Source organism: Bos indicus, chromosome 13 (genome assembly GCF_029378745.1).
Source record: "Bos indicus isolate NIAB-ARS_2022 breed Sahiwal x Tharparkar chromosome 13, NIAB-ARS_B.indTharparkar_mat_pri_1.0, whole genome shotgun sequence".
Classification (NCBI taxonomy): domain Eukaryota; kingdom Metazoa; phylum Chordata; class Mammalia; order Artiodactyla; family Bovidae; genus Bos; species Bos indicus.
Window position 1 is genome coordinate 9,515,704 of NC_091772.1, and position 22,430 is coordinate 9,538,133.

A 22,430-nucleotide genomic window follows, 5' to 3' on the forward strand; every position below is an offset into this window, starting at 1 on the left:
TAGTATGATAATCTCTAGGTCCTTCTATATTGCTGCAAATGATATTATTTCATTTTTATGACTGAATAGTAACAGAATCTTATTTTTAATATTAGGATTCCTAATTATGATGTATTTCATAATATAGAAAGGTGTAGAATGAGTATAGAATATGATATCTATGTACCTACCCCCATAGTTAATAGTGGTTACCCATCACCATATTTTTTCTTGAATCTTTTTTCTTTCTATATAAATAAATTATTCACTATTCAGTTAAAGCCTTACCAGTCCATCATGTGGACTTCCCTGGTGGCTCAGATGGTTAAGCATCTGTCTACAATGCAGGAGACCTGGGTTCAATCCCTAGGTCGGGAAGATCCCCTGGAGAAGGAAATGGCAATCCACTCCAGTACTATTGCCTGGAAAATCCCATGGACAGAGGAGCCTGGTAGGCTACAGTCCATGGGGTCTCAAAGAGTCGGACATGACTGAGCGACTTCACTTCACTTCAGTCCATCATTTTACCTTCCCTCCGTTTCCAGAAATCATCATTGTCTTGAAGTTCATATGCAATATTCCTACATATGTTTCTGGAAGTTAGTGCTTATGAATGAATCTCTACACTCTTGTATATTTGTGTTTTAAAATTTTGTATAGTGGCATCAGAGCATGTATGTCCTTTTGTAACTCATTTTTAATGCTCAACATTATGATTTTTATCTTTAGCTACAGGGCATAAACACACCATAGGGAAACTGGAGGTGAGCATGCAGTATTGTACAGATAGTTAATCACTGATTCAACTAAATGTATACATAACCTGGGGAGTGAGTTGATGTTGAGTTTTTGCATTTGTCGAAAATGTTAATGCCATGTAGGCAGGACTGGACACTAGAAACTCAGGTAAATAGAGGGAAAGGAAAGCAGGGTTATTTGTAACCCAGTCCTTCCATTTCTGAAGGCTAGGTGCTTTCTCCACCCTGTGGGAACAGTGGCTGGGGATGCATGGTTTTTGTTAAACCAGTGACTGCAGGAGGAAGTCCACTTAGCTGGGGGTATAGCCTTGTGCAAGGATCAGGAAGCCACATCTCTGAGCCTCCATCAAGGAACCCCGGTGATTGTTCGTGTCCTAATTCTCTCCCTACCCTCCCAGTCACATAGATCGCTCTCCTCCTAGGAACTCTGGGACTTGGCTCATGTGACTCTGTCCCCTACAGGCTGGGAGAGCTGAGAGGTTGGGAAGATGAAATCCATTTGGGTTTTTTCCTGTGCTGTCACACATACACCCCACTTCTGTTCCCTACTGATGTTCCATTCAATTGCCAGTTGCAATTTGATGGATGGAGTAAATTTTAACTTTTTGTACATTGTTAAAATAAAGGAACAAAGGGGGTGTTAGTTTTCAAGACACAAAATTGAGTCACTGATTAACATCAGATATCCGTGAGCTCTTAGGTGTACCCCATCTCTCTTCTCTGGTACCAGTTACTCTAGGAATGTCTCAGAGAAACTCCTTACATGCAGAAGCTCTTGAAACAGAAAACAGGGACCGTGCAAACATTTTACTTCTGAAGTGGCATTTCCTTATTCAGTAATAACCTACCAGATTAGTTACATTGGCCTCATGTACTGTCAGCTAATTACAGTTTATTTCTGCTGCATTTCCAAGTATGTAAAGCTAAAAGCAAGTGACTGCATGCAAATTATACTGTGTGAAGCTTTTTGGGTCATGTTCAAATACTAACAGTTTTGATAAATATATTTGTTTAACAAGGGTAGGACAAAGAGCTCTCTGTTTACTGACATACTTTATTGTCATTCCGCCGTACACCTCTCGTGTGGCTGTTTAATAGAACATAAAAGTCTAGGTATCCTGGTGGAATCTCAGGTCTTATTTATAGCTTGCTGCAAAGTGGCTTCTTGTCATTTATTATTTCTTATTTGATTTATGCAACATCTTTCCACCAAATTGCCCATGGGTTTATTTACATAGAGAGTGCATTTACAAACACACATACACACACTCACATGTGTGAACTTCACTCAGTGTTCTCATAGAGTTAGCAGTATAGCAGCAAGAGTCTGTGAGAGGGTCTTCCATTTATTTTTTGTTCCAAGACCATATTCTGGGAATGCATTTGCCATATTTCCTCTCACTTTAGGTATCTCTTGTTTGCCCCTAGGTGGATCGGATCATCTTCTGTGTCTTCCTAGAGGTCGACTTTAAAATCTACAAAAAGAAAATGGGCGAGTTTTTCCCAGCAGGTGAGTAAAGCAGTTTGTTTCCCCTGAAATTGGAAGGTGAAAACATGAGGGCGTCACTTGCAGTTCTACTACTTTATTTTGCCGCCTACATAGTCTTACAAGTGTGGTTTCCATACACCAGTCACATCTGACAACCTGTGTTTTCCTTGCTAAGATCTAAAGGAGGCGACAGGAAATCCAGGCGTGATACGTCCTGCTCTGGCCAGGTGACTGTGTTGTCTTGGGAAACGTGGTTCATCTCCTGAGTCTCAGCCCCTCACATCAGAAGTGAGGGGCTGGACCAAACGATATTTTCTCTTGCCCCAAATTTCATGTCCTGTGATTTCTTCCCCACACTTGTAAGTCATCCAGGTCTAGAAATTGTACGAAACCCATTAATATTTGTAGGCACAATGCAGATTATTACTGCATTCCATCCCTCTTCTCCCCAAATTGCAGTGGAGAGAGCAGTCCTTTCTAGGGCAATCTGAAAAAGGTAGGCTCTCATCTTATTTCATACTACTTTTTAGAAAGTAGGAGAAACCTCAGGGTTATTAAAGAACCTTGAGTAAATGATTTACATCCATTGAATGTGCCATTAACTGTTCTTGGTTCATTTGAATATCACCCCCACTATCCCTCTTCCAGCCTGTGAATACCTTGCTATTTTTATAGTTCCACTATGTCCCAGTACCCTATGTACTTTTTTCAGCCATAGTAAAGACAGCTCCCAGGTAATTCAAATTACCATGAGAGTTCCAAAAAACAGCAAGGAGACATAAGAAAGTCTTCTTAAGTGATCAGTGCAAAGAAATAGAGGGAAAAGTCAGAAAGGAAAAGACTAGAGATCTCTTCAAGAAAATTAGAGCTATCAAGGAAACATTTCATGCAAAGATGGGCACAATAAAGGACAGAAATGGTGTGGACCTAACAGAAGCAGAAGATGTTAAGAAGAGGTGGCAAGGATATACAGAACTACACACAAAAAAAGATCTTCATGACCCATATAACCACGATGGGGTGATCACTCACCTAGAGCCAGACATTCTGGAGTGTGAAGTCAAGTGGGCCTTAGGAAGCATCACTACAAAGAAAGCTAGTGGAGGTGATGGAATTCCAGCTGAGCTATTTCAAATCCTAAAAGATGATGCTGTGAAAGTGCTGCATTCAATATGCCAGCAAATTTGGAAAACTCAGCAGTGGCCACAGAACTGGAAAAGGTCAGGTTTTCCTTCCAATCCCAAAGAAAGGCAATGCCAAAGAATGCTGAAACTACCACACAATTGCACTCATCTCACACGCTAGCAAAGTAATGCTCAAAATTCTCCAAGCTAGGCTTCAACAGGACATGAACTGAGGATTTCCAGATGTTGAAACTGCATTTTGGAAAGGCAGAGGAACCAGAGATCAAATTGCCAACATACTTTGGATCACAGAAAAAGCAAGAGAGTTCCAGAAAAATATCCACTTCTGCTTCATTGACTATGCAAAAGCCTTTGACTGTGTGGATCAGAACAAACTGTGGAAAATCCTTAAAGGGTTGGGAATACTGGACCACCTTACCTGCCTCCTGAGAAACCTATATGCAGGTCAAGAAGCAATAGTTAGAACTGGACATGGAATAATGGACTGATTCCAAATTGGGAAAGGCATACATCAAGATTATATATTGTCACCCTGCTTAGTTAACTTCGAAGCAGAGTACATCATGCGAAATGCCAGGCTAGATGAAGCACAAGCTGGAATCAAGATTGTGAGGAGAACTATCAATAACCTCAGATATGTAGATGACACCAGCCTGATGGCAGAAAGCAAAGAGGAACTAAAGACCCTCTTGATGAAAGTGAACGAGGAGAGTGAGAAAGCTGGCTTAAAACTCAACATTCAAAAAACTAAGATCATGGCATCTGGTCCCATCACTTCATGGCAAATAGATGGGGAAGCAGTGGAAACAGGGACAGACTTTATTTTCTTGGGCTCCAAAATCACTGCAGATGGTGACTTCAGCCATGAAATTAAAAGATGCTTGCTCCTTGGAAGAAAAGCTACAACAAACCTAGCTGCTGCTGCTGCTGCTGCTGCTAAGTCACTTCAGTTGTGTCTGACTCTGTGCAACAAACGTAGGCAGCATATTAAAAAGCAGAGACATTACTTTACCAACAAAGGTCCATATGGTCAAAGCTATGGTTTTCCCAGTAGTCATGTATAGATGTGAGAGTTGGATCGTAAAGAAAGCTGAATGCCAAAGAATTGATGCTTTTGGTGTTGGAGAAGACTCTTGACAGTCCCTTAGACTGTAAGGAGATCAAACAAGTCCATCCTAAAGGAAATTGGTCCTGAATATTCATTGGAAGGACTGATGCTGAAGCTGAAGCTCCAATACTTTGGCCATCTGATGTGAAGAACTGACTCATTGGAACAAACCCTGACGTTGCGGGGGAGAAAGGGATGATAGAGGATGAGATGGTTGGATGGCATCACTGACTCAGTGGACATGAGTTTGCGCAAGCTCTGGGAGATGGTGATGGACAGGGAAGCCTGGTGCGCTGCAGTCCATGGGGTCACAAGGAGTTGGACATGACTGAGTGACTGAACTGAACGGATGAACACTGTGGTGCCTGCCTTTCAGAAAGATTTTTTTGAGGTTTTCATGTCCATCTCAAGTGGTCTTTCATCTAACTAGTGATTCTGGCAGGTAGGAAGGTGTGAATGAAGGCTGCTGGTGCGTGTCACCTTCTTAAGCAACCTTTCATAGCCTCATCATAGAGAGGATGCCCCTTCCACCCTCAGATCAGGATCGGTTGCCTAGCTACAGAAAATGCTGGAGGTGTTCCACTCTGTGCAGATGATCAAGATGGGCTAAGTTCTCCTGGGTGATCTGAAGTCTTCTGTAATGTTATACTTGAAAGGTGAACCTGCTAAGTGTATTTCATTTGGGACTTTACAGTGTCCCCCTAACTGGAACATAACGTCAATCCAGAGAGACTCCCATGTGATGAAGAAGATCAGGGCTGTGATCTTTTTTCTCTTTTTCCTCCTCCTCCTCCTTCCCCTCCTTGTTTCACTTGCATTCATTTTTTTCAAACAACTCAGTATTTTCCAGAATATAAAGCACATAATAGCTGTTTAATAAGTAGCTGCTGATATGAGTTGAATTTAATAAATTCTTCTCTCCATAATCTCATGGCTTCTTTCTGTTTCAATCTCCTTGTTCCATCTTCTCTATTTCCTGTATAATCACAGTGAGCAGATTTCTGTATTTTAAAGTCTTCTTAAAAGAAAACGTCCATTCATGTAAAAAATGCAACTGGCTATGGTATGTGCTTGTAAATGTCTTGTCAACACCACAGCATGATTTATAAGATTTTATAGATTTCGGATTCCTTGATATATTTGGCAATAATGACATCATATTCATTTTGAAACCTCTGAAAATGAAAACTTGTTTTCACTCTAACATATGAGAAAAAAAATAATTGTATAAGTATAATGCATTGCTGTTAAAACAAATCTATCCATCAGCAGGTGTTTCCAGTGATGCAAAGCCAAAAATCATATTACAGGTTTTAAAAAATGGGACAGTTTTAGTGATCTAGAATGTATTAATAGCTATGCAAATAAATTGTTGTTTGAAAATTGCTACTTTAAATAAATCCAAAATGCATCTTAGCACTTGAGCGAGTGAAATAATAATAAAATCATTCTCAGTTTCACATCAGTGCTTTGAATCATGCCGTGCTCATGAAATTATTTCTATTACATATTTATAATAGTAAGTACATTTTTAAACTAAATGTCAAAATCCTCCTATATTGTTCAGTATTTCTGCAATGCTGAGGCATCAGCCATTTGTAAATTCTAAATATGAAATATGAAATAAAAGTAACTTCTAATAGAATATGTGACTGCTAATATAGATGATATACATTATCTGTCCATAATTTGAATTTATGGTTAATTCATGACCATACTATCTTTGACTGGAATATAATTTTTCTGACTTGCACATACTCCCTGGACTGATTTCAGATTATCTAGCTAGTCTTCTTAACCCTTCCCAATGCAGTAATGATCATAGTTTAGGGGGAAAACTCATTTTTCTGTTAAACCAGATCTCTGTGTTTGGGGATACTTTGGTCCCATATCTTTAAATTTCATAATGGAGACTAAGGCAAAATGAATGAGAAAACAATAGAAGTTAGACTAGAAATGATCATAATAAAGATACAGCACATGCATAACTACAGCTTGATGTTACTAACAGGCATAATAGCTAGCCTTATGGATTGCTTTCTATCAGTCATAAGATACATAGAGTAAATCAGTTAAATCTTCATAACTCTGAGAAAGTCAGCACCATAGCAGCCCTACTTTTTCGATATGGAAAATGATGCACACTTCAGAAAAGTGAGACATTCAGCTAGGGACTAACAGAGCTGTATTTTAAAACTGAGAATAGTATCTGTCACCACACAAGTAATAAGAGGGTCTTCTGAGAAGGCTGGGGTCAAATCCTAAGAGGCACCTGGAGCATCGAGAAAGTCTCCCTGATTTCATCTGATTCTCATCACTTTTTAAATCTGCTAGGCTTCTCTTCCTTCTAATGTCTGAGTTTTTCCTCATGAAACCACTCTAATATGAGTCAAGTTGGTACCATATTACAGATTTCAAAATCAAATTCCATCTAACTCATCCAGGTCGTGTGGTACAATTTTCTGTAGATAAGTGGTCACTAGGAAGTCAGGGATCACGGGAGAAGATGGAAAAGTGTCCGTATTAGTTTATCAGGGTTGCCATAATAAAGTGTCACAAATTGGATGGCTCAAACAACTGAAATTTATTTTCTCACAATTCTGAGGACTAGAAGTTCAGCATCAGGGTGTTGTAGGGGCTGGTTTACTCGCCAGCCTCTCTCCTTGGCTTGTTGATGGCTGTCTTTCTCCTGTGTCTTCGTGTGGTCTTCCCTCTGTGTGTCTTTATCTCAGTCTCCTCTTCTTACACGGACATCATTCATATCAGATCAGGGTCCACCCCGGTAAATTCATTTTAATTTAATTACTTCTTTAAAACCCTATCTCCAGGTAGTCACAGAGAGTTCAGTTCAGTCGCTCAGTCGTGTCCAACTCTTTGCAGCCCCATGGACTGCAGCACACCAGGCTTCCCTGTCCATCACCAACTCCTGGAGCTTACTTAAACTCATGTCCATTGAGTTGGTGATGCCATACAACCATCTCATCCTCTGTCATCCCCTTCTCCTCCTGCCTTCAATCTTTCCCAGCATCAGGATCTTTTCAAATGAGTCAGTTCTTTGCATCAGGTGGCCAAAATACTGGAGTTTCAACTTCAGCGTCAGTCCTTCCAATTAATATTCAGGCCTGATTTCCTTTAGAATGGACTGGTTGGACAGATGGTTAGGGCTTCAAAATATGAGTGTTGGGGAGACACATTTATCCCTTAATAGAGCCCATCAGGGAAATGCATTAGGAACTTTGGAAAAAAGAAACCAGCAACAGGTTTTTTTGAACAGTTTTATGGCTTTCTGTGGGTGAAGTACACATGACTTTTTTCTTTCTGGGAGTATTTGTTAGAAGTCTGATGTGGCAGCTTATGGAATTATCATACACTTTAGTTGCAAATAATTTATAGTTACATGTGTCATTTCATAGCCTACAGCAAGTAATATTTGTATGATTCAAGTCAGAAATCTCTTTGTTCTTTACATAAAAGGTTTGGATTTTTCAGTGGGTAGGATTTATTTTGTGTAATTTTCAGTGAATATAAAAAACAAAGCATAAAAACACAAGTTCTGATCTTGAATGTGGAAGTCAGTTTTTTTATTGGACTCAAGTCCTAACAGAGAATTTAAGGACATTAATTTCCCTCATAATAAGAATTTCGTTTCTTAGTTTTGAGATTAGATCAAAGAATCCTCATGTTGGAAACTTGAAAGATAGGGTCAAGTCACCACCTTCCCTTTTTTGGGAGGGAAAGTCAAATTTCTTTACTGTAGGGTTTCCCAAATAGTGGTGATTTTGCCCTTTCAAGAACAATTGGAGACATTTTTGTTACTCACAACTAGAGGAAGGGAAGTGCTACTGGCAACTAGAGAGTCAGTGCCAGGCATGGAACTCAACCTCCTGTGATGCGTGAGACAGCCTCACAGCAAAGACTTCTCCGACCGCAGATGTCAAGAGTGCAGAAGCTAAGAAACTCTGCTCTACTGTGACCATCTCTCTCTCACCATTCAGGCCACCAAAGCAGGCTTTGCCTTTGGATCGGGTTTATTTCTACTTGCTAATACCTTACCCAGACTTAGCTGGATTCTGAACCTGTGCCTTCACCCTGACCTTTGGCTCCCTAGATTCACAACCATCTCCTGGTCTAGTCTTCTGGGTTTGCCTTCTCCCCATTCACTCTGGACCCACAGATTTCTTTGCGTGTGCCTCTGCTGCCCCCGCCCCAACTGCCTGGTTCTTCCAGCCCCAGCCCACTCCTGGTATCGCTCATTATTGCTACGTAGGAGATCTGATGTAGTAATCTCAGAAAGTGTGGTTAGCTGTTATGTAGTTTTTATACACCTAACGAATAAGTGTAGAGGTGAAGCTAATAGGCAGAACAAGGAAGAACAAATTCACCAATTATTCTCTCTACATACCTCAAGCAAAAGTTATGATTTCTTTGGCTAAAAGTTTTCACTTTTATCAGTGACCATTGGGTTAGTAACCATTCATTGACAATATTACCTTGTGAGCTCACAAATACATTTGATATTAGAAATCTTCAATCCCCTATAAGTATCCAAACTCAGTTGACTCATTCACAAAGAAACTGACTATGACTAAAAAAATTTATCCATAGTCTCTTTATTGTTTGACCCTGAAAGTGATTAGATTTCTCCAATTTTTCTTCCAAGTATGAAATTTATATAGCTTATATACAATATTCATGTTGACTTATGCAGAGTTAACTATAATTAAATATGTACCTTTCAAATAGTAAGTAGCTGAGAAAATTAATAAAACAGAAAAATGATTCCAGGATGAAGTTGTATTCTTCTTAAACCTGCCACTTGTCTCTAAGAGGAAGATTTGCTTTAGACAGAAAATTTCATTTGTTTTGAGTGTGACTCAAAAACTATTTGAGAAAATCAAATAGAAAAGAGGCTGAAAATTTCACTCTCTTTTTGATAGACATAGCAAAATAATGATCCATTTGACCCACCAGTATATTTGGGAGGCATTTCCAAGTACAGAATAAAATGATAAACTTTATAAAGCTGCAAAAATATTCAATGCCTTAAAAATGCACTTGAGAAATATATTTGTATTAATATACACATATAGAAACATGTATATGACCTGTATAAAGTTACTAGTAGACAAAATTAATAGACATAGAATTATGAATGTTTATAAATTATGAATTTTACTAGAGATGATTTCTGCCCTTAAATATAGATTTTTCTTTGTTGGATATAACGCAAAACCATTTGAATGAAAAAGTCAAAGCATAAGTCAGGTTTGAGAACTCTACATTGGCAACCTGCTAAAAATTAAACAGATGACAGTGGTTGCCTAAATTGCATAGGTTTTATTCAAATATTGACAGACATATTATTAATTTATTTTATTTGAGTGTTCAGACATATTTAGGTTTTATGAAGGAAACCCCAAATATAGATTTTGATGAGAATTGTCATATCTTTTAACATATGCCTATTATTTTCTAAACACAACAAGTCAAGAATCTTCTCAGTCAGGTTCCAATTATTTCAACCTCCTTGCTGCTACTGCTGCTAAGTCGCTTCAGTCGTGTCCGACTCTGTTCGACCCCAAAGACGCCAGCCCACCAGGCTCCCCCGTCCCTGGGATTCTCCAGGCAAGAACACTGGAGTGGGTTGCCATTTCCTTCTCCAATGCATGAAAGTGAAAAGTGAAAGAAGTCACTCAATTGTGTCCGAGTCTTAGCGACCCAATGGACTGCAGCCTACCAGGCTCCTCCATTCGTGGGATTTTCTAGGCAAGAGTACTGGAGTGGGGTGCCATTGCCTTCTCTGTCAACCTCCTTATACACTTCCAAATATAAATTAAATTGTATTAATACAAATACATCTTTCATTAATTTTCCTGACCATGTGTTTCTGTCATTTATCTCTGTCTAAATTATATACATTCTTGCAGTTTGTCTTCAGCTGAATTTTTATGTTATGATTTCTTTTTTAACCTTTGTCTTGTCTCATCAATGGAAAGGTAAATTTGGAGCAAATTTAGACCATTTCTGACACTCTGTTGTACTTCCATAATCTGGAAAATTTCAAAATATATATAGTAGGTTTTCATTAAACTAACAAAAAGCTACCATGACTTTTTAAGCTAAAACAAATAGCTCAGTTGGTAAAGAATCCACCAGCAATGCAGAAAGCCCTGGTTTGATCCCTGGGTCAGGAAGATCCATTGGAAAAGGGATAGGCTACCCACTCCAGTATTCTTGGGCTTCTCTTGTGGCTCAGCTGGTAAAGAATCTGCCTGCAATGCAAGAGACCTGGGTTTGATCCCTGGGTTGAGAAGGTCCCATAGAGAAGGGAAAGACTACCCACTCCAGTATTTTGGCCTGGACAATGCCATGGACTATACAAAGTCCATGGGGTCACAAAGAGTTGGACATAACTTATTGACTTTCACTTTTCTCTCAAGTAAAAGATCTTTTTTTTTTTTTCCCAGAAATCCTAATCTAGATAAAGGAACAGCACTTCTTTTCATATATTTTTTGTCATAAGGGAAGAATATGTCTCTAAAAATATCTTTCTAAAATTATATCCTCTAACAAATGAACATGATTTTTTAAAATTTATACCTGAATCTACTCTTCCAAAGCTAAGAAGAAAAAGGTACAGTCAGCCCTTCATATTCATAGCTTCCATATCTGTAGATTCAACCAACCTTTTTTAAAATATAAAATTTTTGCAAGTCCTTCAAAGCAAAACTTGATTTGCTACATGCTAAGCATTTACATAGCATGTACATGGTATTAGGTATTATCAGTATTCTAGGAATGATTTAAAGTATATGAGAGGACAGGTGTAGGTTACATGCAAGTAATATGCCATTTTGTACAAAGGACTTGAGCGTCCCTGGATTTAGGTATCTGCCTAAGATTCCTAGAACCAATCTCCTTCAGATACCAAGGGTTTGACTGTATTCACCCAACTTCTTTTTCATCTCCCTTCTCACTCATAAGTTTTTCTCATACACCATCAGTATTATATGTCTCCTATGTGCCCAAGACTTTGATCACTATTGCATTTAAAATACAGTTCTCATAAGATCCTGAAATGGCAAGTATTATACACAAGAGTTGGAAGACAACATCAGCAAATAATCAAGTACAACACTGATATAGTCATAGTACCAGGAATTCTAGGCAGATACATATGAGGACCAGAGTGGGTAAGCTAAGTTTCATGAAGATTCTAGTACCTGTAGTGAGCTTTAAGAGATGAACAGAAGGGAATTCCCTGGTGGTTCAGGAGTTAGGATTCGTGCTTTCACGGCTGAGGACATGGGTTCTCATCCTTAGTGAGAACCCATTGAACTAAGGTTCAATCCTTAGTGAGGACCTAAGATCCCTCAAGCTGTGTGGCACAGCCAAAAAAAAAAGGATGAGCAGGAGCAGAGATGTGATGTCAAATGTTGTGTAAGAGACAGAGGAAGAAGGGCAGTTCATATGGGAGAATCAGGGAAAATAAATAAGATGCTTCTATCAAACGTGTGAATCCTTGACTCAGAAATGTTGACATCCATCACCATGTAATAGCTAGTTGGGCCTGAGAGTAAGCCTTTCAGTGGGATTAAGGAGGGTTATTTCATTCCTAACTAGAGACTGGCCTTCCAACAAGAATCCTATGGCATAGGTTCATCAACTGATTTTGGGGGGATAACAATGAACAGGACACTGAAGAAAGCTCAGCCAATTGCCCCAAATCATGTAGATGGGTATTTCTAACCTCAAATCCTTCCTGCTATGCAACACTTCTTCCCATAACAATTCTGAAAATGTGGGCAGTTGTTCAAAGCTAGATTTTCTGCTAAGAAAGTCATATGTTATCTATTTGTTGTAATAGCCCTAGAGTTTCTGAAGTGCTAAACATGCCTCCAGCCACAGGGCATGCCCACATGTCCTTTTCCTTCCTCTTCTTATCTGCTTCCCAGTCATCTGTTTTCCAAGAACATCAGTGAACCACGGGGCACCATGATCTGCTATGGTTTACTTTACTCTTGCCATATCAGCACAGTGGTCAGAAGGCCAAGTTTGAAGGCCTTGGTGGTGATAGGCATGGTGAAGATCTGAAAAACCTAACTAATAGCTAATGAAGAGCTTGGTACATAGTCAAAGCCATCTGCTTGTTGGAAGAAAACCTCTAGGCTTGTCATGACAAACAGTCTGTTCCTGAGACAGCCACCTCAGAACTGTGGGACTTTGTGTAGGTTGTTTAATCTTTCCACGCTTCACTTTTGTCCTGGGCACAAGCGGTGATGGGACATTTCCAAACAGAATGAATAACAACGTAAATGAATATTCAGAGAGATGTCTAGACCAAGGATTATGCATTTAAAAGATGCCTGTTTACTTCTTCTTATAATTTTAAAAGGAGGCATTTCAGTCATTGGACCATGTTTTAAAATACATATAGCTTCTAGAAAATAATATATAGAAAACTTCTTATTGTAATATAAAAGTAGCACAGATTTGTAGTAAAAAAAAAAATGTAGAGAATCCAAAAGAAAAAAATACAAATAATTTTTTATCCTATAGTTCAGAGATGAATTAGATTTCATTGTTTATCCTTTAGGTCTTTAAAATGCAAAGTGAAAACAACCAAAAATGCAGTCTTATAACTCACAATGTGTCACATACCACAGATCATGAACATTTTTTCATGTCATTATATATTGTTCTGTAACAAGGAGATCCAACCAGTCCATTCTAAAAGAGATCAGTCCTGGGCGTTCTTTGGAAGGAGTGATGCTAAAGCTGAAACTCCAGTACTTTGGCCACCTCATGCGAAGAGTTGACTCATTGGAAAAGACTCTGATGCTGGGAGGGATTGGGGGCAGGAGGAGAAGGGGACGACAGAGGATGAGATGGCTGGATGGCATCACTGACTCGATGGACGTGAGTCTCAGTGAACTCCGGGAGTTGGTGATGGACAGGGAGGCCTGGCATGCTGCGATTCATGGGGTCACAAAGAGTCGGATACGACTGAGCAACTGAACTGAGCATAATCTTAATGAACCCAAAATCATATTGTTGAACTGTGAAAATATCATTGCAAATTATTCTCTATTTGTTGATGAATGACACTTATAGAAGCATGTCTTTATAGGTAAACATTGGCATATATCCACAATTTTTTTAGAAACTTTTCTAGAAGGAGTATTACTCTTTCACAATGCATAAAAAATCAAGATGCTCTGATAGTAATCGTAAAATTGGCCTTTGTGTTTACAAGCCTGTGAGTGAGTGGCGTGTACTCAGGAGTCACCATTCCCAGAGGCAAGCATGTGAACATTGACAATTCACATTGAACAGCCTTTCGGGCTAATGTCCTTTCAGGCTAATGTAACAAAAATCGTAAACAGGAGGCTCATAAACGACAGAAAGTTATCTCTCACAGTTCTGGAGGCTGGAATGGTGAGACCGTAGTGCCAGCGTGGCCAGGTTCTGGTGAGGACCCACTCCTGAGTTGCAGGCAGCTGTTTTCTCATTGTGTCCTCATGTGGTGGAAGGAGAGTTCTCTGGGGTTTCTGTTATGAAGGCATGAATCCCATTCATGAGAGGTGCACCTTCACAATTAATTATCTCCCAAAGTCTTACCTCCTAATACCATCTCACTAGGGGCTAGGATTTCAAAATATGAATTCTGGGGGAGCACAAACATTCAGTCCATTGCACAGAATTTATATTATCATAAGCAGTATTTAAGAGTTTACTATTTCCTTACTCTTCCAAGTGGTATACATTCTCATGTTATCAAGTTTATACATGAATTAAGCTAATTAATGGATAACAAAGTGCATTTCTTTTATTAGTAGTATAGCTAATCCCTTTTTCAGTTGTTTATTATAGCTCAAAATGTCCTATGTGAAATGGCTAATCATATCTTTTGCATATTTATACTGCCTATTGCATATTTATCTTTATTGATTTGTAAGAACAATTTGTATACTAAAACTGTTAATCTTTTCAAATGTATGTTGCAAGTAGCTCCCCGTTAGTCATCTGGCTTTGTGATGTTAGTTAGCTCTTATTCTTTTATGACCAAAACAATGAGGAAAGGTAGGCATAAAGACAAAAGAAAGAGGAAAGGAAATGTGAAAAAGAGGAGGGTGGAGAATGGAAAGGAGGGAGGAAGGGGAGATGAAAGAAAGAATGAAGACTGAATAAAAGAAAGCAAAGAAGAAACTTTTTATACAAGAGAATGAAGTTGAAAATTAAAAACTCAGGAAAGACCTTGATTTTAAGCCTAGGTACTTGACCCCTTAGAAAATCATTATGTCTAAATGGAGTCATTCTTAGTTCTACTCCTCAGATACTTTGTATGCAAAGCCATCTGCTTCCTGATTTACTAGATGTGGGAGGAGGAATGATGCCTTAAACCCCCCAAAGATGCCTTCAACCCCAGAATCTGTAAATAGGTTAACATTGCAGAGGGGAGATAAGATTGCAAATGAAATCAGGGCTGCTGATTAGCTGATCTTAAAATAGGGATATTATCCTGACTTATCTGAGTGGGCCAATGTAATCACAAGGGTCCTTAAAAACTGGGAGAAGGAGACAGAAAGAAGAGAGTCTGAGGGAGACATGACTGTGGAATAATGTTCAGAGAGATTCAGCCTGGCTGGCTTTCGTGATGCAAAGGGGGCCGTGAGCTGAGGAATGTGCGTGGCCTCTAGCAGCTGCAAGGTTGAAGGTACAGATCCTCCTCTAGAGCCCGCAGGAAGGATTGCAGCCCTGCCAACACCTTGTTTAACCAAGTTAGGTCCACGTCTGACTTCTCATCCACAGGACTGTAACATGATAATTTTGAGTTGTTGTAAGGCACTAAGTACATAGAAATTTTTTACAGCAGCACCAGTGAACTAATTCATCAGTTGTCTTTGAATAAGTAAAGGGAACTCAAGCAAATTGTTGACCCGGTCTGAATTGCACATTGTTTTTATTTAAAATGGCACATTCGGTGCATAGAAAAATCTATAGAGTGAAATAACTCAAAGTTTTCTTTAATTATGGATATTTACAGGGACTTGGCACTTTTGTGCTCATTTGTACATTTTTAATGTGCGGGTCGCATTGATGCTTAGAATTATGCAAGACCTGCTTTCTGTAATGTGCATAAAGGAGTTGACTGCCTTCTTAGGAAATGGGGTACTAACCATTTCCACTTGATGGGCCTCAAAAGCTACAAACACATTTTGCCTTCAATGAAAATCCAGTGAAGTGTTGCTGTAACCAGGCAACCCGAATGCAGGAACAAGCAGCAGGCCTAGACAGAAAGCCATCGGTCTCTTCAAAGGGGAAGAATGTGCAGTGTGTGTAGCAAATGCTGATAAACAGCAGAACAAATAAAGACCTAAGGACACAAGCCTTGACTAAGCAGAGTTTGATCTCATTAGGGAGTTCTGATAAAAGAGAAAGCAAAATGCTGCTGGCAGAAGGGCGGATGCTGTAGGCATCTGCACAAAAAACCCCTACAAGGTGCTTCAGAAAGAGTCCTCAAAAGTCCTGGGTAGACTGCTTTCTGCTGTGTAGTTGAAAACATTGAGGCAGGTGTGGGAAGAGTAACAGTAACTTTTGAGAATAGTGTATAAATGAAATAATTTCTAATAAGACACAGAAGTAAGAATAAACAATAGAGTAGGTGAAAATCCTCCAACCTACATGACACCGTATGCGTAGACCTGACTTGTGCCCTCAGCCACATCTTCTTTCCAAATTTATTTTACTGAAGGGCAATTGATTTACAAAGTTGTGTTCATTTCTGCTGTACAGCAGAGTGATTTAGTTCTGCATATACATATAATATTTTTCACATTCTTTATTATAGGATGTTGAATATAGTTCCCTGTGCTATTCAGAGGGCCTTGTTGTCTGTCCATTCAATATATAATAGTTTGCATCTGCTAATGCCGAGTTCTCACTCCATCCCTCCCCCACATCTCCTTCCCTTTGGCAACCACAAGTCTCTTTCCTAGGCCTGTGAGTCTGTTTCTGTTTCAGATAAATTCATTTGTGTCGTATTTTAGATTCCACATGTAAGTGATATTATACGGTATCTACCTTTCTCTGTCTGACTTGGTCTGTCCATGTGGCTGCAAATGGCATTATTTCATTTTTTTTATGGCTGTGTAGGCAATGACACCCCACTCCAGTACTTTTGCCTGGAGAATCCCATGGACGGAGGAGCCTGCTGGGCTGCAGTCCATGGGGTCGCAAACTGTCAGACACGACTGAGCGACTTCACTTTCACTTTTCACTTTCATGCATTGGAGGAGGAAATGGCAACCCACTCCAGTGTTCTTGCCTGGAGACTCCCAGGGACGGGGGAGCCTGGTGGGCTGCCGTCTATGGGGTCGCACAGAGTCGGACACGACTGAAGTGACTTAGCAGCAGCAGCAGCAGTATTTCATTCAGGAGATCACCAGTTCAAATCCTGAGTCAGGAAGATCCCCTGGAGAAGGCTACCCAATCCAGTACTCATGGGCTTCCCTGGTGGCTCAGACGGTAAAGAATCCGCCTGCAATGTGGGATACCTGGGTTCGATCCCTGGGTTGGGAAGATCCCCTGGTGGAGGGCATGGCAACCCACTCTACTATTCTTGCCTGAAGAATCCCATGGACAGGGGAGCCTGACAGGCTAGTCCATAGGGTCACAAAGAGCCAGACATGACTGAGTGACTAAGCACAGCACAACACAGTATTTTATTCAGCCGGTGATGGAAATTTAGGTTGTTCCCATGTGTTGGCTGTTGTAGATGGTGCTGCTATGATCTTTGGGTTGCATGTATCTTTTTGAATGATAGTTTTGCTCAAGTACATGCCCAGGAGTGGGATCTCAGCCAAATATCTCTGAAGAGGTATCGATCTCCTTCACTTGCTATTTACTCAGCAGTCCACAGCAATTATGCGGTTCTCTCTACCCTGCTACAGCTGCTGTCCTCGTGGAGGTTATCAAAACCTGTTGGGTGGGTGGAGTGTGGTTTTTGAAACCAGTGAATATTTGATCACGTGACTCCATGTGACCCTTTGCAGCCTTTATTTCACCTGCCTGGGCATCCTGTCTCCACTTCTCTCTGTATCCTCACTGCACACGACCATCTCCAGCCAAGAGTCCCTCAGCATGTCTCACTCAACACATCTAAAACTAAATCCAAAATCTCCCCTTCCCCATCGCCCCACTCCTGAACCCCATATCTTAGGATTGGTACCATCATGTACCTAGTTGGCCAAACCAGAAACAGCAGAACCATGCAGTTTTCTGAGCAATGCCTTTTACTTATTGATTTATTTATAAATGAATGAGCTTTGAGTGCTCCTCTTAGGTCAATGACCAGGTGGGAGAAGGAGAAAAAAAAATTTTTTTGACTTTAAAAAAAAACTCTCTCCTGGCCCTCTCAGGGACCTTCCATAAAGTAAATTTAGCAATTTGTGAGATCCAGGGGGCCCAGGTTTTCAATGTAATGCAAGATACTCTGTGAGGAATTCATCTTTATCAATCTTTCCTTGCTTCCAATTTCTGCTTTGTCAAGTTTCCCAAGAAGCCATGAGGATACCCTTATCTTTCCTACTTCTTGGAAATCCTGAAAAGTTTGGAGCATTGTGTTTTTGCTAATGCTATCTCCTTTCTCTGCAAATGCAAACTGCTCCTAGAAGCTGTGGATAATGAATTATTTAAAAAATAAAGGATAAATAAAAAGCCTGTGCTGTGAAAATTAAGCCTTAGGAGAGAGGACTTGGGTGCTCATGAAATAAAAGCCGAGATCACTGTAATTGTTCTGCTTTACAGACTTGCCCATATGCGGGGGTGTCCCTGAAGTTTTGACGACAGTATTGTTTTATCTATTTCACGTGCCTGTCATTCGTTTTCCCCCCACCTCCACCCACCCCCTGCCTGGGAGTGGAGAGGCTGCCTTAATAGTCCATGAGGGTAACTTTCCTTGTAACACACTCCTTTGTCCATGCAACCCACAGGTCTCTTTGACTGAAGCTGGAGCTTCAGTAGACATGTACATGTCCATCCATGTACATGTCCCTCAGCCAATCTGAGGGTCCTGGCCATGGACCATGATAACCATGCCTTCCAGCTATGTGTTAGCTGGGTGATTTCAAGCATATGTTATCTTATAAGGAGAAGAACTGTTTCTTGCTCCCAGAAACCATGTGGTTTGGGGATCCCTTACCAGCATCAGTATTGGTTAAGCATCCAAGTTAGCTTAGCTTGGATGTAAAGTGAAGCAGCTACTGCTTTTGAAAGATTCTCCTCCAGTGCACAAATAGTACTTTGGAATATCAGCTTACATGAGCATCACCTGGAGGGCTTATTAAAACACAGAGTGATGGGTCCCTCCCCGAGAACTTGTGACCTTTAATGGGACCCAAGAACTTGCATTTCTAACAAGCTATCAGATGATAATGCTAATGACGCTGCTGGTCCAGAGACCACACTTTAGACTGAAGTTCTTTGGGGTTTTGTAGTTTGTCTGTTTTCTTTTTACTTCCCTCAAAGACTGCATTAATTATGGGAACTCTAGGTAAGTAGAGAAGAGGCAAACCCTAAGTCATTGCAAAACCTGTGGTATACTTTGTCTTTCAAGGAAGCGTGGGACCATTTGTTATTACTATTTACCTTCTCCAAAAACAGATATCTTTAAGCCAACAATCTTTCATATCAACTCAGTCTCCCATAAAAGATAAAGTAGATAGCTGTGAAAGTAGGTAAAATGCTTCCTTATGAAGGGGTTTCTGAAGTGTACAGAGCTAGGTGTTACTGAAAACTAGTTGTTTTTCATACTTGTATTTGATCTAAATAAGAACCTTAGTCATATTTGTACTTTCTGTGAAGAATTCAACAGGTTAATCTGATAGTGAAATGAATACAAATTGTATCCATTATGAAATTCATATCAAAGAGGCCCCTTCAGATGAAACTGAGCCTTAGTCTCTGGGTGCCCTTGGCAGAGGAAGTGAAGTGAAAGTCGCTCATCGTGTCTGATTCTTTGCAACCCCATGGACTATACAGTCCATGGAATTCTCCAGGCCAGAATACTGGAGTGGGTAGCGATCCCCTTCTCCAGGGGATCTTCCCAACCCAGGGATTGAACCCAGGTCTCCGCATTGCAGATGGATTCTTCACCAACTGAGCTACCAGGGAAGCCCCGGCAAAGGAAGGAAAGAGGATTTTCTGGAGTTGGCATTTCTGAACATACAGAATAATACCAGCTGATGGATTGCTCTCTATTTTGAAATGGTATCACTTTGGCTGAGAACCTTATATTTTATTTTTGTCCTCTAACAAAGAAGTAGGATGCTTAAAGAACTGTTAAAAGGGCAGCTCTCTGCCCATGCTCCAAACATGTCTTAACTTCTTTCCAAGTTTGAATGGCATGACTCCCATCTCCATAGACTATCATCTTCTTTTATACATTGTCTTTTGGTTCCAGCTTTTGCTTGGGAAAAAAAAAAATTATTGCTAGAAATGTGTTGAATAAAAATGGCTCCAGTGAGCACATTACGTAGAATAATGTTGTACTTGTACTAAACTGGATTTCATTAATAAGTAACAGCACATTAGGTGCTTTGCAGACCAAAGGACTCTTGCTTGATTGTAACACGAATACCAAAATATGAAGGCATTTTTAAAGTAAATTTCTCTCATAAAAAAACAAGTTATCACTCAATGGATGGTATGTTACTTCTCTGCTTAAAGTTGTTTGGTTCTCAGGATACACTTTAAATGCTTCAACCTGGTGTAGTAATCAAGATTCTTCAGAGAAACAGAACCAACAATATAGATGTGGAAAGAGATGTGTTATAAAGAAATGGCTCCCACAGTTATGAAGGCTAACAAGTCCCAAGATCTGTGGTGGGCAAGCTTGAGAACCAGGAGAGTCGATAGTGTAGTTTCAATCCAGATGCTGACAGGCTTGAGACCCTGGAAGAGCCCTTGTTCCAGTTTGAGGTCAAAGACACAAGATATTCAGTGTCTCAGCACAGAGGTAGGTAATCTGGCAGAAAGAGTCCCCTCTTACTTGGGGGAGGGTCATCCTAACAAACTGGATGAGATCCATGGGGGGACAATCTGCTTTACTCAGTCTATGGATTCAAATGTTAATTTCATCCAGAATCCTCCTCCCAGACACTCTCAGAATAGTGTTCAGCAAATGTCTGGGCACTCTACAGTCCAGTCATGTTGATACATAAAATTAACCACCATATTCAGCATGGACCAAAGAAGACCTTTCAATAGTAGTACGGATCATTTTATCCAAAGTTCTGTAAATTCTCCCTTTAGCCATTAAGAGCTAGTTTTATTGCCTTCAAAGCATCTTGAGTGGTCACATCCAAGTGTTTTTAGCTGCATTTCCCTCTGCTTGAGCTCCATTAACCTTGTCTTACTTTGAATACCCAACCCTCTCCCTGACTCCAGAAGCAGACTTGAAACAAAATTCAAGTGGAAATCTTTACACCAGCAGGGGAGTGAGAAATGTCATGGAATTACCCTCCCCTCCAGGGCAGCCTTTTACAAAGTGACTGGCAGGATTTGCATACAAGGCTTCCAGCTCCCTTGCTTTCTGGTTTTGCTTTCCTATGCCACCCACCTCTTTATGAGGTCTTTGAGGGAGGGGAGTGTCCTCTTGTATCTCCAAAGCCTCCCATGGTTCTGGCACATAGTATTGGCCAGTACATGGTTAGCTAGTACATGTAGTAATAATAATGACTTGATGACAGTGACAGCCAGTATTTATTGAATGTTCCTTCTGTATAAGCACTTTACATGTATTACCAACTCTAGAAGAATGGTAGTTTTATCATCCCTATGCTATCAATAGAGTCTATTTTCAAATATACGCTCTGAGGTCACATTTTCTGAGAACCCTTCCCAGTAGCCTTGACTAGAAGCATCCATCCCTCCTCTGGCACCTTTTGTAATGGCAATGATTACTCTGCATCATATATTTGAATTTCTCTGCATGTCTTAGTTTCCTTACTCTTGGTAAGTTTCTAGATAAAGTTTTATTTAAGTGTCTGATTTATTTTTGTGTTTTCTATTTCGCCAAACACAAGCCTTGCACATAGTTCAGTTCAGTTCAGTCGCTCAGTCGTGTCTGACTCTTTGTGACCCCATGAATCACAGCACGCCAGGCCTCCCTGTCCATCACCAACTCCGGGAGTTCACTCAGACTCACACCCATTGAGTCAATGATGCCATCCAGCCATCTCATCCTCCTCGTCCCCTTCTCCTCCTGCCCCCAATCCCTCCCAGCATCAGAGTCTTTACCAGTGAGTCAACTCTTCGCATGAGGTGGCCAAAGTACCTAGTATGAGCCCTGCACATACTAGGCTACCAATTAGTGTTTATCAGAAAGACAAATGGATACAAGGGGAGCAATCGAGAGATCTTTGACATTTCCTTTATTTTCCCCTAGAAAATATAGTCTTTTCCATCCCACTCTGAGATTCCACAGGGTCTGTTGTCATAGAGATGATTCTATATATTTTAGGCAGTTTTGGGAAAAAAATTCTATTTTAATATATTAAGTTTAGAAAAAAATATGTGAAGAGTTTACTTTGTAGAATTTAGGTAATCATTTGGTTAGAAAATCACATTTCCAAGAAATAGCTATTCTTCCTCCTAAAATTATATTCATAAAAAAAATGAAAAAAAGAAATTATGTAGAAAATCACAACTGTTTCTAACAATCTGAATGAAAGAAATTTTACTTCTTTGAAATGTAACTGTGGCCATCAAATGTGTAACACTTCAAATTAAATGTGTTTTCCACTTCTGCTATTATATCTCTGCTGCTGCTAAGTCACTTCAGTCGTGTCCGACTCTATGCAACCCCATAGACGGCAGCCCCTAATCTTCATTAATAATTAACACTTTGAGAAATGGTATATTGAATAAATCTGGCTAGGAAGTTGCAA

The 22,430-nt window shown here is 40.0% G+C and overlaps 1 protein-coding gene across 2 annotated transcripts in view; it reads left to right on the top strand.

Moving 5' to 3' along the window:
- The window catches only part of MACROD2 (mono-ADP ribosylhydrolase 2), a 2,314,515-nt gene that overhangs the window by 2,091,780 nt on the left and 200,305 nt on the right, over positions 1-22,430 (top strand). For both annotated transcript variants that reach the window (XM_070800713.1, XM_070800712.1), the window contains exon 9: positions 2,166-2,247. In XM_070800713.1, coding sequence (XP_070656814.1) covers positions 2,166-2,247 — 82 coding nt within the window. The remainder of the gene's footprint in view (positions 1-2,165; positions 2,248-22,430) is intronic.